The 15,734-nt window shown below is 39.8% G+C and overlaps 1 protein-coding gene and 1 long non-coding RNA gene across 2 annotated transcripts; both read right to left on the minus strand.

Annotated features, from left to right (window-relative positions):
- Positions 1–3,112: 3,112 nt before the first annotated feature.
- LOC117562666 lies at positions 3,113–6,205 on the minus strand. Its single transcript, XR_004571604.1, has 3 exons — positions 5,240–6,205; positions 4,518–4,685; positions 3,113–3,817 (listed from the first exon to the last, which is right to left on the minus strand). It is a non-coding gene; the product is annotated as an uncharacterized LOC117562666 (long non-coding RNA).
- Positions 6,206–6,796: 591 nt separating this feature from the next.
- On the minus strand, positions 6,797–15,401 carry hinfp (histone H4 transcription factor). The gene is made up of 9 exons (XM_034240494.1): positions 14,937–15,401; positions 12,451–12,677; positions 11,506–11,617; positions 10,911–11,063; positions 10,383–10,460; positions 9,849–9,969; positions 9,615–9,753; positions 8,071–8,195; positions 6,797–7,860 (listed from the first exon to the last, which is right to left on the minus strand). The coding sequence occupies exons 1-9, from the start codon at positions 15,091–15,093 to the stop codon at positions 7,524–7,526; spliced, it is 1,449 nt and encodes a 482-aa protein (XP_034096385.1). The 5' UTR covers positions 15,094–15,401; the 3' UTR covers positions 6,797–7,523.
- Between the last annotated feature and the right edge of the window lie 333 nt (positions 15,402–15,734).

A 15,734-nucleotide genomic window follows, 5' to 3' on the forward strand; every position in this document is an offset into this window, starting at 1 on the left:
TGTGTTAAAGGGTCCTTATGTTTATTTTCAGGTTCATATTTGTATTTAGTGCTACTGTGACATGTCTGCATGCTTTAATGTTCAAAAAGCTCTTTGTTTTACTCATACTGCCTGTGCGGATGTCACAGAGGTAAACCAAGGAGTTTCAGGCAGTGTGTGGGAGAGGAACTTTGGTATTTTAGCTTTTGCAGACCATTGACATGCACAAAAACCTATATAACACACTACAGGAAATGGAAACCCCCAAAAATCATAATATAGCCCCTTGGAGAAAATATAACCCTTAATGGGTGACTTTGTGTTCATGCATTACAAAGCGTCACCATACCTGAAAACACCTTTGTGTGCAGGTCCGGCGACTCTCCCGCTCAGACTGACTGTAGAGAACGACCTCTCTAACGTGACTCCTGAGAGCCACTTCTGCTCTGTGGTGGAGGGGGGCGTGCTGCTGGGCGCTCTGAGGAGACTGCAGGAAACTCAGCAGGACTTCAAGTAAGACCCCCCATGACATCCTCTTTAATATCTCTGCATGACATCCTTTAGTATTTTCCTTTCATGGCAGTTTCTACTTAAACTCGACTGAATTTCAAAGGGTGATATCCACTATAACTATTGACAGCGTTATAATAGTTACTATTGTCTTTTTATATTTTTGCACAGATATCCAGTAACAGTTCATTCAAGTACAGCTGGCACAATTCATCCACCAATAAGTCGCTTGACAGAAAATCTATTTATATTTATTTTTGATATTTGATGCCAAGTCATTTTTTTGCATTTGAGTTTCCGGATTGAGGGGATTTGCTGCTTCTCCGTGTTTTTGAAGAAGCTTGAGGTTTGGACTGTTGGTGAAATATAATGTGATGGTGTCACCTTGGGCTGTGGGTAATTTGTCATTTCTCACTATTTTCAAAATGGATTGATTAATGAAGATAACAAATCAGTGAATAGTAAAAATATTCATTATTTGCAGTAACATTAGCTCAAATATACATTTTTGAATGGAAACAGTGACATTTTTTCTGCATGGAGTACTTTTAATACTTTAAGTGGACTACATGTTCCTGATTATAGTTACATAACGTAACACATTGAATGCAAGACTTGTACTTGCATATATAATTTGTGTTTGGTATTTATACGTTTACTATAGTTCTGTTGTAGATAGAGATAGTTAGTACTTTATTGATCCCAATTTGGGAAATGTTTGCGTTGCAGCAGCATAGAAAACAAGGCATAAGAGAAATTAAGACAAGAAATAAACAGTCCAAAATATTTATGAAATAGAAATAAAATAGCTTTAAAAGTTAAACAAAAAAATATATATACATGGATGTGGAAAATATACATGTGGAAATACAACTTTCCAGAAACTAATATAATGCAGGATATTATTGTGCAAGTAATGGATTATTCAAAATGTATTGGGAGTTTAAGTCCAGTTACCCTGACTGTGTGTGTCCTGCAGGTTCTCGGTGAGGCAGGACCCAGACTTCGGCCTGCTGCTGCTCAGTGTGAACGGAGTAGCAGCAGACGAGCGCGAGCAGACGTACTGGGAGATCCTGTCAGAGAGCTCCGGAGAGATCAGCCGGCTGGATGTGGGTGAGTTGCATCCCCAGAGATTTAATAAAACACATCTGATTTAATGAGCTGTAATGCGGGAGGAGAGTTGGTTGCGTTTTCACTTATTGTCCCCAGGATATCCCCTGGTGTGATTTTTCTAAAATAGTAGTGTAGACACAGTTATATATTTGAGTGATTTTTGTTATTCTGCACAGGTGGTGCAACTATTGGTTATTTTAAAGTGCTTCCTCAGAGTTAAATGATGTATCCTCATTATCTTCTATTGGCTATTAATGCAAGAACACTGATGATCTGAGCACTTAGTTCCTCTCAGAATCTGTGTTTGTGTATTCATTAAAACGTCATTGTCTCCGATCCAATCTCTTCTCTTTTCACAGGAATCGGTTGCTACAAACCCAAAGCAAATGAGCACATCATCCTCAGGTTCAGCAGCTGGACCCAACAGTGATGATCAAGCTGACGTGTTGAGCAATAACATGTAGAAAACAATCAATCAATACATTCATTATATATATATATATAATTGTTTCATGTTTGCCATTTATGATTATCAAGTGTTGAGACCTGATGTGTGAGAATAAAAGAAACAGCAGCATCTAGTGGCAGTCAGGAGGAATGTCCTTTACAAATATGTATGTTGATTGGAAAAACACATGCTACATTTATATATATTTTGTTTGTGACTTCTCCTTTGAGTTAGTTATGATAACATATGATGTTAGAGGTTGGTAGGGGTTTTAGAAATAAATACAAGACCAGCAATTGTTTTAGAAGAAATTCCAGGAAGTGTACTTCCAATCCGTATGAATGCAGAAAGGTACATTAACACTGTTACAGTGGAATTGTTTTTTAGCTTATACAACCTAAAGTTAAAAAAACCTATTACAAATTCAGGAAGTTTTAAAATGTTAGATTTCCAAAAGAAACATACTCTGTCACAACTCAAGAAGGTGCTGGAATAAAACAAGAATAAAGATGAATATGCTGCATTGCTGAAACATTAATGAATTGTTTGCAATTGAGATTGAGGTGCTTTGACTTTAGATAGGGCAGATTTTTTTTAAAGTTTAAAATTAATCGTTTCATATTTAAACAATCCATGTAAAAGAACACCAACATTTTTATATTTTGGCAAATCTTTGCTACTTTCCACATGGTCAAAACGTTGCACATAATCTACGAAAAAAGGTATATAATCCACAAACTATAACATCAATTTGTTTACAAGTTCTACACCACTCTTCGTGTTGACTCTCCACCCAAAGCTCCTCCCTTTGTAACAAGATTAAGGTTTCATCTCCTTCCAAGACAGATGGACTGAGAGGCTAATCTCTGAGCTTTCACTTCCTTTCTCCTTGGATTTATCTGTATTTCATTCCTTTCTCTCCTCGTAGAAACAAGTTAAAAAGAGCAAGTCAGATAACCATAGCTTGAGTTAGTTCAACCATCTAGAAAATGCTGTCCGAGCAACGTTATGATGTCACTTGTCTCCCCAAAACCAGCTTCCTATCTAAAATAAAACAACATCTGGCTCTCCACGTTAAACTTTTTATTTAAGACAATATTGAATTCTATTTCAAATAAATATTTGACCCAAGTCTGACACAGCCTCTCAGAGACTGTTAAAAGTCACCCCACTTTCTTTTCATGACCCGTCTGCCACCTCACGTGACACAAATCGACTGAATCTAGCAGTTAATATTTCCTGACACGGAGGGATTTGAACATGAAATCTTTTAGTCACGGTGTAAAATCCTTAAATAAAAACCAAGAGGAAATTGTTAGCTTCTGTGTGGCAGAGATATAAAAGCAATGTCTCAAAAGATTTGGATTTAAGTCCTCTGACTTTCCACAAAATAGGATGAAGCAGCAAAACATGCGTGGCTCTGCAGCGTACAAGCTGTCATTGTGATCACATTTTAAGCAATAATTAACCACATGGAAGTGCATTGGCAGTGAGACAACATCGCAACATGGTCTCCTTATACAGTTCGTCCTTTATGTTTGACAGAGTGGCGGGGAAGCAACTCACCACATGACAAAGCACATTCGCATATGCAAGGGACACACTGTGCAAAGAACCGCTTCCAGCCGGTCTCTTTGCCCCTGCAGTTGTCTAACCGAGAGCAGCCCAGTTTTGGAGGGCCGAAGTAGCTCTTGTTCTCACAGGTGGAGTTACACGTCCCGTTTAGTTCCCTCTCACTGACCTCAACGCGTCCCTGCTGACACATTCCTGAAAGACAGAGAGAAATCACATGATGAGATCAATTGAATTATTACAAAAATAAGCAAAAAGGAATTTAAAATATCGCTGATCACACAAATCCCTTCTTTGTAAAATCACATTCTATGAGATGAAATGGTATATTTGAATATATGTAAATAATGTTCAGAGCTAAAACAAAGTCTGACAGTGTACAAAAGTATTTTCAATACACGAGTACAAAATTAAGCTTGCCTTACAAAGAGCTAAAAGAAAAAAAGGGAATACAAATATGCTGTTGGGATTATATTATAGAACAATGCTAACACAAATATTATTCTTCTTCTCTTTTAAAGCTATTTTTGAGTTCATAATTTGTTTTTATAAGGAGGTAGGACAGGCATATTTAAGAATGATGCTTCTGCCTGTGGCTTTTCAGTCATATTGTAGCAAATAAATCCCCAATAAATTGAGACGCTAAGAGGCTAAACTTGGATTCAGAGCGGTGATACGTTCTAAATAAAAGTCTGTACTGAAGTTAAAGTTATACAAAGGTTTAATAAAGAAAACAAAACAAACAATAACCAAGATTAAACCATATGGTCTACCTACTTTAGGTTCATAAGAGTCCTTGTGTGTCCTTGAGCTCAGGTTAGAAGGATTTCATTACACTGTAGCTTTTTGCATATGACAATAAAACCTTTGAATCTTGTGTTTGGTGTTTGCTCACTGAGGCAGGTAGGTCTCGGGGTCCAGAGGCCGTCAGACTGGCAGGTTCTGGTCGGGTTCCCCACCAGCATGAAGCCAGGGCGACAGGTGTACCTCAGCACAGAGCCCACCCACCAGTCGGTACCAAACACCTGTCCGTTATAGTCCACATCAGGCCTCCCACAGTTCACTGCCACGCAAAGGAAAGGCAAAGCATGGCACACAGCTATATCACTACAAAAACTCGAAATCTTGCCAAGTATATTTGTCTAATATCTATGTCTTTACACCTGATATAAGACATAATAACTTCAGAAGTAAAACTGCAGTGAGATATCTGGTCTTTTTTTTTTAGACAATGCATCATCTTGCTAAGTCAAAACATCCTATTTTGAGTTGTATCTCAGATGAAACATATTTTTTTACATATTTATCAGAAAACAGAAAACCTTTGAGCATTTGCGGCTCATATTGTAACAACATTTCCTGATTATGGTCAAATATAGTTCAAAATGAGTTCTCCCAGCTAATTACAAGATCTGGTTTATCTAAATATCCCGTCTTATTTCAAGAAATCTTACCAGGCAAATGTTCTCTTGTTCTATTGGCAGATGTCGGTACCTGTACTTGTTTTCAATATTGTTTAACTTGTTTTTGGAGCAGCATTTCTTCCAGTGTACCAGCTCACTCAGACAGATGGACTCAAGCTCAAAAGAGTGTCGGACATTGTTGTGGTTTTCTCACCTCTGCACAGGGACTTGTATCCGAGCCAGCAGCAGCTCGAGTCTCCACAGCGGTCCTTCCTCAGCTCCGCGTGTTGAGCCTTACAGCCTCCTAAACAAAGAGGCGCTGACCCGGACCAATAGATGTCCTCTATGAAATCTGGTTGGGAAATCCATACCGTCTCACCTACAGTACAAAATGAAATGTATCAGCTGTTTACCATAGCTGGACAAAACTATGTTTTAATGCAAACCACAAACTGGAAATTATTTCAGGCTTTGCCACAAAGAGTTTTTATTTCTTATACAGAGAGAAAATCTATTAACCAGCCTACCATGGATACATATTGAGGCTGGCCAACATTATCTCTGATCCCAATCATGTACTGAACAGCAAATATATAAAATCAGAGACACAGGGTCTCACGACTCAATACAGTTAGACTAAACCACTCGTGTGTGCTCCAGTCAGTCCTATAATAAAAGTTAAATCCCAGGTGAAATGTACGTCTAAGGGTCCTGAACATAGTGTCTTCAGTGATAGTAATGTGTTAAATGTGTGTTTCCTTGCATCTATGAGTCCTGGTTGATGTTGTGGAGCTGCTGTTATGCAAGGAAAAATGTATCCCGACTTAGATAGCAGACCATGTTTGAAAAAATAACACGATACTTGCATTAGAGGACATCTTACCACTACCTTCCATCTCACCAATCCACCCAGGAAACTGAGAAGTGGTTCTTTGAAAGACCCCGAACATCAGCAGCCACAGTGGAAACAACCTCATGGTGCCCAGCTTCAAGATGCCATCAGTTTCTGTAGAAAAGCTCTAATCTGAAGTCATATTGCTGGCCGACATTATTCCTGCGAAGTCAGCAGACATGAAGCCATTAAAAGCTGTCCCAGTAGAGTGAAGGAGAGCAGAGAGCAGTAAGTCAACTAAGCTCTGCTTGCTTACACACACACACACACACACACACACACACACACACACACACACACACACACACACACACACACACACACACACACACACACACACACACACACACACACCACACACACACACACACACACACACACACACACACACCACACACACACACACACACACACACACACACACACACACACACACACACACACATCACACACACACACACACACACACACACCACACACACACACACACAACACACCACACACACACACACACACACACACACACACACACACACACACCACACACACACACACACACACGTTGAGTAGTAGTATAATTTTTAGTAATAGAAACTTTTGGAGAATTATATAAATGTATCTTTTAGGGGAAAGTATGACATATATATATATATATATATATACACATACAATATTTTAAAAGTAATCATAGCATGGAGCTGTAGTCAAGCAGTTAGATCCAGCAGGGGGCGCTATAATTGAAGTAAAGATGGTGGATACACTATATATTATGTTACCAGTAAATCATGGCCATTAAATAAAAAAGGCATTTTCTGGTATGAAATAATTAAGACATTTAAATCAACTTAATACAAAAAAATAAATGTAGAAGGTGATTTCTTTCAAACATTCAGATTTACTAGTTTATTTGAGTTAGAGATAACGCACTATGAGGTAGGCCCTCTTTGCCACATGCCAGTGGATATTAATGCATTAATCCATTCTTGTCAATCATATCTCACATTTCACCTCAAAGTCAAAAAGTACATGTTTCCATCGTATCTATAGTGCCATTTACTCAAATGTAATGGGATGTACTTCAATAGAAAGATAGTGTGTCCTACATGAAATTGTTCACAACATGTCTGTGGATTATCTTCAGTAACCGGGTCATGAAGGCTGACATCTCTACGACTGATATCACCAACACGCAACAGAAATATCTAAATGAAGAAATAGCACTACAGGTAACAGGAAAATGTGTGTTTTTCAACTAGGGGTGAATTCTTCAATAAAAAAGGCAGCTGTTCCACTTGGCCGTGTAGCATTAATATCCAACCCTTTGAAGGCTTTACAGTATAAACTATAATGCATGAATAATTACAAAAATACTGGGCAAATTTTGTTCCGCACGCTCAATATCAGCAAATAAAAAACACGTAAAACCTAACATAGGTCTTATAGTCCAAATGTCTTCTCATTCTGACGTTTTAAATTATTATTACGTGCTTTCAACCCCCATTAAAGGCTTAGAAACACAACAAGATCCTTTAAACATATATCATGATATGTGAAACATTACAGATTGTCTTCTCGTCTATGGTACGTGTACGCAGGGCTGTAGCAGTCAAAGCACCTGCGCTCCCTGATCACTATCGTGGATCTGCTGCATGTCCTCCTCCTCTGCTGGTGACAAACCCCCCGTGAGGACGTACATCATCCCCTCCTCCTCCTCCTGACCGCCCTCCTCAGCGCTGGCTTCTGGCTCCTCCAGTAAAACCCCTCTCAGTTCTACCTGCAGCTCTGAGGGAGCGGCCCCCGAGGGTTCTTCCTCATTCACGCCATCGTCCTCGTCCTCCTCCCCTTGCCTACTCTGCCGCTCCCTCATCAGCTGCTCGGTCAGCTCCACGCTCTCGTAGCGGATCAGTTGCAGCCGCAGGAAGCCGTCGTCGTGCTGCTTATACCTGGCAGGGTGAGGAAGAGATCATACGTTTGGTCAAAAAGATACAAAATGACTATTCTGCACTATTTCTATTATATTATATTTTATTTACTTGCACTATTATCTGTTTTATTGTTGTTGCACTGTTGGAGGAGCCTGTGACCTAAGATTTTCATTGTCGTAGCTATGAACACATGACAATAAAAGCCTTGAAACTTGAATCTAGACTCACCTGAACCTTGGGTGTCCTGAGGGCCATTTGAACTGGTGCTTTTTGTGCAGGTGAACGGTCAGGTTGTTGCCTCGGGTGAAGCACTGATCGCACACATGGCACTTGTAGCGAGCGACGAAGTTCCCCTGATTACACAGAGGAAACACACAAGTATAAATTACATTTAAAGGTCACCTATTATGCAAAATCCACTTTTTCATGTCTCTTCTACATCAACATGTGTCCCCTCTTCTTCATGTCTCTTCTACATCAACATGTGTCCCCTCTTCTTCATGTCTCTTCTACATCAACATGTGTCCCCTCTTCTTCATGTTTCTTCTACATCAACATGTGTCCCCTCTTCTTCATGTCTCTTCTACATCAACATGTGTCCCCTCTTCTTCATGTCTCCTCTACATCAACATGTGTCCCCACTTCTTCATGTCTCTTCTACATCAACATGTGTCCCCTCTTCTTCATGTCTCTTCTACATCAACATGTGTCCCCTCTTCTTCATGTCTCCTCTACATCAACATGTGTCCCCACTTCTTCATGTCTCTTCTACATCAACATGTGTCCCCTCTTCTTCATGTCTCTTCTACATCAACATGTGTCCCCTCTTCTTCATGTCTCTTCTACATCAACATGTGTCCCCTCTTCTTCATGTCTCTTCTACATCAACATGTGTCCCCTCTGTGGAAAGAGACTCTGAAAGATTCAGGAACAAAGATTCTCTCTCTTTTTGTCCTGATCCATTTCTATAAAAACCTTTCTGAAAATGAGCTGATCAGATTTTGGCCACTTTATGATGTCATAACGTTGTTTGGCTTGTGTAACCATTAGCCAATCAGCAACCAAGGTAACCAAGGTCAGTAGAAGCTGCTGGGTCTCCCAGCAGCTTCTACTGAAGCCTTCAGAGTAAATCGCCAGAATGCCGACACCTCCTCATCACTCCCATGTTTTTTTTTTTTTTTTCCATAAGTTATTCTCTCTCCGTTGGTGCGCGGGGCTAATGCTAATAATGCTGATGCATCGCCCAGCCAATCAGAAATTGGAACTTTTTTCTCCCCAGGAAAGTACCACCTCTCTAGAAGGCACTAAAAATGGGGGTAAAAGTTCTCTGAACTAAGTTCTCTTTTTGGTGTGAACGCAAAATTCCAGGAACTATCGGAACTAAACGGGAAAAGTACGGGTAAAAGTACTCCGATGTGAAAGCGCCTAATGTGTTCTTTTGAACCAAATCCCTCTCAGAGGGGCGTGGGGAGGGGCTCCTTATTTTCATCTAAAGTAACAGACAGAGAATCAGCACTTTTGAAACAGAGGGGATTATGGGATGCTGCAATGATCCGTTTGGTGTTTGGAGCCAAACACTTCAGAGACATGTTCTGTATTTATCTGAGAGCTATAATATATTGATGAAAAACAGTGTAATAGGGTGTATATCGCTGAGTATAAATAACAAAATTGCTCCTGTGGGGATTGCCCACAGTATTGAGTATGTAAGTCGCTTTGGATAAAAGCGTCTAACAAGTGACATGAAATGTAATGTAACAACTATTTTTCACCTCATGCTCCTTTTTGTGGTGGATCTTCATGGTGATGAAGCTTCGGGAAGTGAAGCCACAGCCGGGAACATCGCAGTGAAATGCCGGCTCGCTGCTGTGGGTGTCCAGGTGTTTGCGCAAGTCTACCAGATTCTTGCAGCTAGAAAACAAAGTCAAAGATGGGACTGGGAGTATGAAGAAAACATTCCTTTCAGTGTGTGTTTGGCTTGGAGTCGCTGCAGCTCTGTGTGATACCTGTACTCGCAGTATTCGCAGCTGTACGGCCTCTCGTTACTGTGACGGAACTTTATGTGGTTGCGCAGAGCGGAGGGAGTCGGACAAGTCATGTCACACAGCGGGCATTTGTAGTGGCTCACTGTAGCGACAAGACAACATGAAAAACAAGTGATGAGATTTAATCATCTAGAAATAGTCAATCTGGTCAAAAATGTAATGCCAAGGAACCATGATGAAATGAGTTTTCAATAACTTAATAATAATACATTTTATTTTTAGGCGCCTTTCATGAAACCCAAGGACACCGTACAATTTGTTCAAAAAAGAAAGAAAACGCTAATAGGCAACAGAACATGATAAAAACACAAACAGGAAATCATGGAGGACACAAATGAAACACTGACACTGTTGTTATAACAAGACAGACATCTATCAGAATAGTTTTGATTGAATGCAAGGGTGTCTCTTGAAATATGAAGGCATGGTGTGTCAAAAGGTTGTTGTAAGAGAGTGTGCGGTTCAAACATGCAGATGGATAAACTCGGCACTAACCGTGGGTTCTCATGTGATCTCTCAGAAGTCTTTCTGTTGCAAAACGTTTGGAACAGTGAGAACACTGGAACCTCTGACCTGCAGAACAGAGACAAGCTCAGGATTACTTCAAGGAGACATATTATGCTCAGCTTTTTCACTTACGTCAACCAACGTATCTGTTTTTTTTAGATCTTCTATGGCACACTCATATTTATTCTTGGTATATAAACCTGACAAAAACGGTCCATAATACATTTCAATTTATTCTGTCTTATTTATACCATAGCTATAGTGTATCCATTTTCTAAACAGCTGTTTGTAATGTAATGTATACTGCCTTCTACTGTACGTAATGTAAATACTGTCAGATGTATATATTGATACTATACACTTTACTACTGTTTTGCACATCTGGTTGGATGTAAAATACATTTCGTTGTCTTAGTACTTGTACTCTGTGTAATGACAATAAAGTTGAATCTAATCTAATATTTGCATTTCGAGCCTCATTGTTATTAATTGTCTGATCATGACTCTGGTTTTTACCTTCCATGGCACTCTGTCGTATGATGTGGTCAAAGAACTTGGTGTTGTTTGCATACATCCCCCCGCAGCCGGGACACGCCACCAGCTTCTCCTGAGTGTGGCTGCGCAGGTGCTCCCGGAGCTTAGCACGCCCTTTAGTCGTGGCTTCGCAGTCTGTAAAGTCACAGGCCCAGAACTTAGAATAAACAACCCAACAATCATAGTTCATAGCAGAACATGTCAGCAATCGCAAAGGAAATGGCTTAAACCGGACATATCATATAAAAAACTGCTATGATATAATAAAAATATTTGTACGGGGAAGAATTACTTTCTTAATGACACACAAGAACACCAATTTCACGAAACCTGCAAAAAGGTTTAAGCAATACATATTTTAGAGATGGCTATCCTTTGATTGAATGTGCTTTTGTTTCTCCTAACACTGATAACATCCCCTCGGTTCTTTTGTGGATTTATTTGTTTATTTGAAATGTCAAATTGTGCAAACTGTAATATTACGTGACTCCATATAAAGATTTTACAAATCTCTTTGACCATAAATCTGTTGTTTAGTCGATATTTACATTGATATTTTAGCCATAAATCTACATACCTTTCCATCCACATCGTATTGGAAATTCATATTCTCCTGCTGGTATTTCTACGCACTGGCTGTGCATCTCCACGTGGCGATAGAACCACTCTGGGTTTTCATATGGTGGTTGCTTTAAGAAAAAGAAACAACACAAATATTAAGATTTTAAGAAGCAAGGATTAAATTGTACTTCACAAACACTTCAATGAAAGAAAGTATCGGACTATGTGCACATGAAAGTGAAGGCAGTGTCTAATTGCTTTTCTCCCGATATAATTTGCTCCAAATTCCCCAAACAGCAAAATTAGGTGAAAGTATACAGTGTTTCCCACAGAATTTGATTCTATTTGTGGGGGCAGAAAAGCCAAAGGCCCCTTAACCTATTCTGGTGGTCCACGCATCCACCCCCCCCTCAAATAAGAAAATACATGCGAGTTCATGGCTACTGTAGACAACGTTCTTGTTGCTCTGTGTTGCGTTGTTAATGAGTGAGACACACCGGAGTTGAGGATCTGTGGGGTTTATTCTCCCAAAAATATCATTTACAATTCAGGCGTTTAGCAGACGCCTTATTCCAGAGCGACTTACAATGACCAATTACAGGGACGCTCTCCCTGGAGTAACTGAGGGCTAAGTGCCTTACTCAAGGGCACACTAGTGGTGGTGTTCCAGGCGGGATTTGAACTCGCAACCTTCCGATCATCAGCCCACCTCACTAACCATTAGACCACCAAAATAAAATAATGGGAAACACTGCGTATAAATGTAACTGAGGCTGACAGTGTTATTTATTTTGTTGTCGTGTCACAGATGTAGACTTGCTGCAGAGAGAAGTCTTTCCTTCTGATGTCTGCTTTGCTTTCTTGCATACTAAATTGACGACTGTGTGGGAGTAGGTGGTTTGAAATCAAGATATACTGTAAGGAATCTTTCCTTCATCAGCAGCAGCAGCAGCAAGCTTACCTCACATTCCTCCCAAAGACAGATGAAATTGTCTGGGATGTCAGGGATGATGTTGCAGTTCTGGTAGCCGATGGAGCAGGTGCCGATCTTTGGCCGGGTGTTAAGCACCTGCTGACCCAACTGCTTCAGTTTTGTGTGGTAACAGTGAAAGAAGAGATGTCGCCGCATCTCCTCAGCACCCTCCACAGAACAGAAACCACAATCTCTCCAAAGGCAGTCTCTTTCTCCTTGAAACAAAGAGCAAAAAGATTGCATTAGTAGGCAGGAATCAGTCTTTTTTTATGTCTACACCACATGTGTCAAACTCAAGGCCCGGGGGCCAAATCCGGCCCTTGGTGGATTTAATTTCGGCCCGCAGGATAATGTTTAATTACTATTAGATCTGGCCCGCCGGTATATTGCACGCACACCTTCACTCCATCCTGAGGGTCTCCTCAGCTCAGAGCCTGAGCCCAAACATTGATGACCTTGCACCCAAGATGAGATGCCAAGTATCTGCTTGAACTAGCATCACAGAGCAGCACACTGAGTTTACAAGGATGTTTCCTTCTGCACTTTCTCTCTCACGACAACAGGACATGTTTGGTTTGTTCTTTGAGGGAAATTGTTTTTTTGAAGCGGTTGTTGGCCTGTGGAAAAATGAAATCATAAGAAATGACTCTGGAAAAGCTGCAGATAGAGCCATAAGAAATGAATGCAACTGATTATTTAATGTTTAATATTGTTTTTATAGGCAATAATTGAAGCTTCGTTAGTTCCAGGTTTAATATGTGCAATAAGTTCATTTCAATACGTTTTGCAATAAACATTGAACCAGTCCGGCCCTCCACTAGTACCCATTTTTTATTTTTTTGGCCCACTGTGTATTTGAGTTTGACCCCCCACAATGCAACCGCAGTGAAGTGAGCTTTAGGTTGGATATTATGCAGACAGTCACTCTGGTGTCCTGACTCAGTTGCAGAGACTTCCAGCAGTCAGAGGATGGTTATTGTAAGTGCTAAATGCTCATAATGTATGCTTGAATATAATAAGTGAGTCATAGTTAGCACACATTTGTTGATTACTGATGTCTCATGACTAGATTTGATAACTATTTAAATAGCTGCCGTGTCATTAAATAGCTTCCATGTCATTTGACCCATTAACAAATGAGACACTTACTCTTTGTATTGGATTCAAGGGCTTCTTGTAATCTATCTAAATATTGTTGTAAAAATCCATTCAGTCTCATGTGTCGTTATGACTCCAAATAAATGCACTACGAATCTTAACCCTCAATAGCTTTCAAAAGAGGTTGACATACTCCAGTGTTGTAATACAATGCTGCATTGATTTGAAGACATTAGGTCACATAAAGACTATCGCAAAACCTATTACAAAAAAGACACTGGACGCTGCACTAGGTCAGAAACCAGAGGAGACTGTGAAGACCATCGTAGACGGACCACTTTTGGACAAAATGTCCTTTCCATTAAAGGCAGCTCAACGGGAATGTCCCACTCTCAATAGCTTCAAAGGTCAACTCAAAGAATGGTTGAGAAACAAACAGACCGCTAAATGCACTTTAACACAGGGGTATCTCCTCGTGCACTTTACATGTCGTAGCTGCTATATTGTATCACCATGTCATAAATACTTGTGTATGCTGCTCTTTTGCATATCATGTATTTAGTTTTTGCTGTGTTTGTAAAATGTACACTTCTTAAATGTTTTATGTGAGAGACTGCGGATGGAAATGAGCTCAAAGCTAAATCTAGCACTGTTACGCTTGATACATTTTAATGTTTAAAGTGTTCATTACTGTGCATTGTCCCTGCTAAATAAACGATTAAATTAAATTAAAATGACTGATTCCTTTTTGATCTCCTGCTACTTTATGAACCATCCAGTGCTCAGGTCTTCTGGGGCGGGTCTGCTTTCTGTCCCCAGAGTCAGAACTAAACATGGAGAAGCAGCGCTCAGTTATTATGCTCCAAATATCTGGAACAAACTCCCAGAAGCCTGCAGGTCCGCTGCTACTCTGACTACTTTTACATCCAGCCTGAAGACTCTTTGAACTATTACTGTAACTTGTATTTGATATATTAGCTTGTTTTACGTTTGTTTGATTATCCTTGCTTTTTACTGACTGTTTTTAAATGCCATTTTACAATGTGTTTCCACTGCCTTATTTCTTACGGCTCATTTGTGTGAAGCACTTTGAATTGCCTTGTGTTGAAATGTATAATATAAATACATTTGCGTTGCCTTCCTTCTTATTAAAGAACAGCAACATTTTCATAAAAATATTCATAAAAAGTAGAACAAAACATTACACACCTATGAGAAGAAGTGAGTCATATTGGTAAAGTGTAAAGTCTGTGTAGTCAATATTTATTATCGATATATCACAATTAAAGAGCCAGTTTAGTATGCATTATTTCCAAATAGCTTGCTACAGCTCTGAATAAACAATATAGATATACTTTAAACAATAACCTACTCACCTTCTGTTTCCTCTTCTTGCTGCTCCTCGTCCAGAGCACTCAGGTGACCCTCCGCGTGCCTGCAGAAGTTGTCCATCCGACTGAAGGACTCCTGGCACGAGCTCCATTCACAATCCACCTTCAGCGTTTTCTTCAGAATCCGTTTGCTTGGAGCCATCTCTCTGGGTCATAAATACGTGTACTGTGTTTTATCCGACTAAAGCTATAACACTGGACCATAACCTGGAGCTAGCTAGTCCTGTGTGTTGGTTGGCATGTTGTGTTTATAGACTCTAAACATGTACAAGCTCTCCGTACGTTACACCGTTACAAATAACATTCTGGAAAACAAGAAGAAAACACTGAGACTGTCAAAATGTTACCAGAATAGGTCTTTCAACACAATAACGTGCTGTTAAAAAGCACAGACGTGATGAAAAATTGAATTGTTTTGGCCAGCCGAAAAAAAAACTGAGTGTGCAGCGCAAATGTCTCCCCGGAAACAATGCATTCTTCAACAGTTCCGACCTGTCGTAATATGTTCTACCCAGAGACAACAGAAATCCTTTGCGATTTGATGTACGTCAGTGAAATATAAAAAGTAAGATATTGTAAGTGATTACTGTACGTTACTGAGTCATTGTTTTTTTAGATACTGAGGTGTTTCTTTTAGAAAGCTTCTGAATTTCTAAAGCCAATAGTCTACTGACGTGAAATATATTTTTTAAGTCTTTCACGTCTATATATATTTAAAGACACATAATCTAAACATTTTTGAGAATGACCCCTGCCTGTATATTTAGCATTAAAGAAATGTGA

The sequence above is a fragment of the Gymnodraco acuticeps genome, unplaced genomic scaffold, assembly GCF_902827175.1.
Source record: "Gymnodraco acuticeps unplaced genomic scaffold, fGymAcu1.1, whole genome shotgun sequence".
In the NCBI taxonomy this organism is placed as follows: Eukaryota; Metazoa; Chordata; class Actinopteri; order Perciformes; family Bathydraconidae; genus Gymnodraco; species Gymnodraco acuticeps.

Coding starts and splice junctions, on each gene's coding strand:
- hinfp (XM_034240494.1), bottom strand. CDS start 15,093: ATGGCTCCAAGCAAACGGATTCTGAAGAAAACGCTGAAGGTGGATTGT. Junction 11,618..12,450: donor GTCTTTGGGAGGAATGTGAG/GTAAGCTTGCTG, acceptor TTTTTCTTAAAG/CAACCACCATATGAAAACCC. Junction 9,970..10,382: donor AGATCACATGAGAACCCACG/GTTAGTGCCGAG, acceptor TTGTCGCTACAG/TGAGCCACTACAAATGCCCG.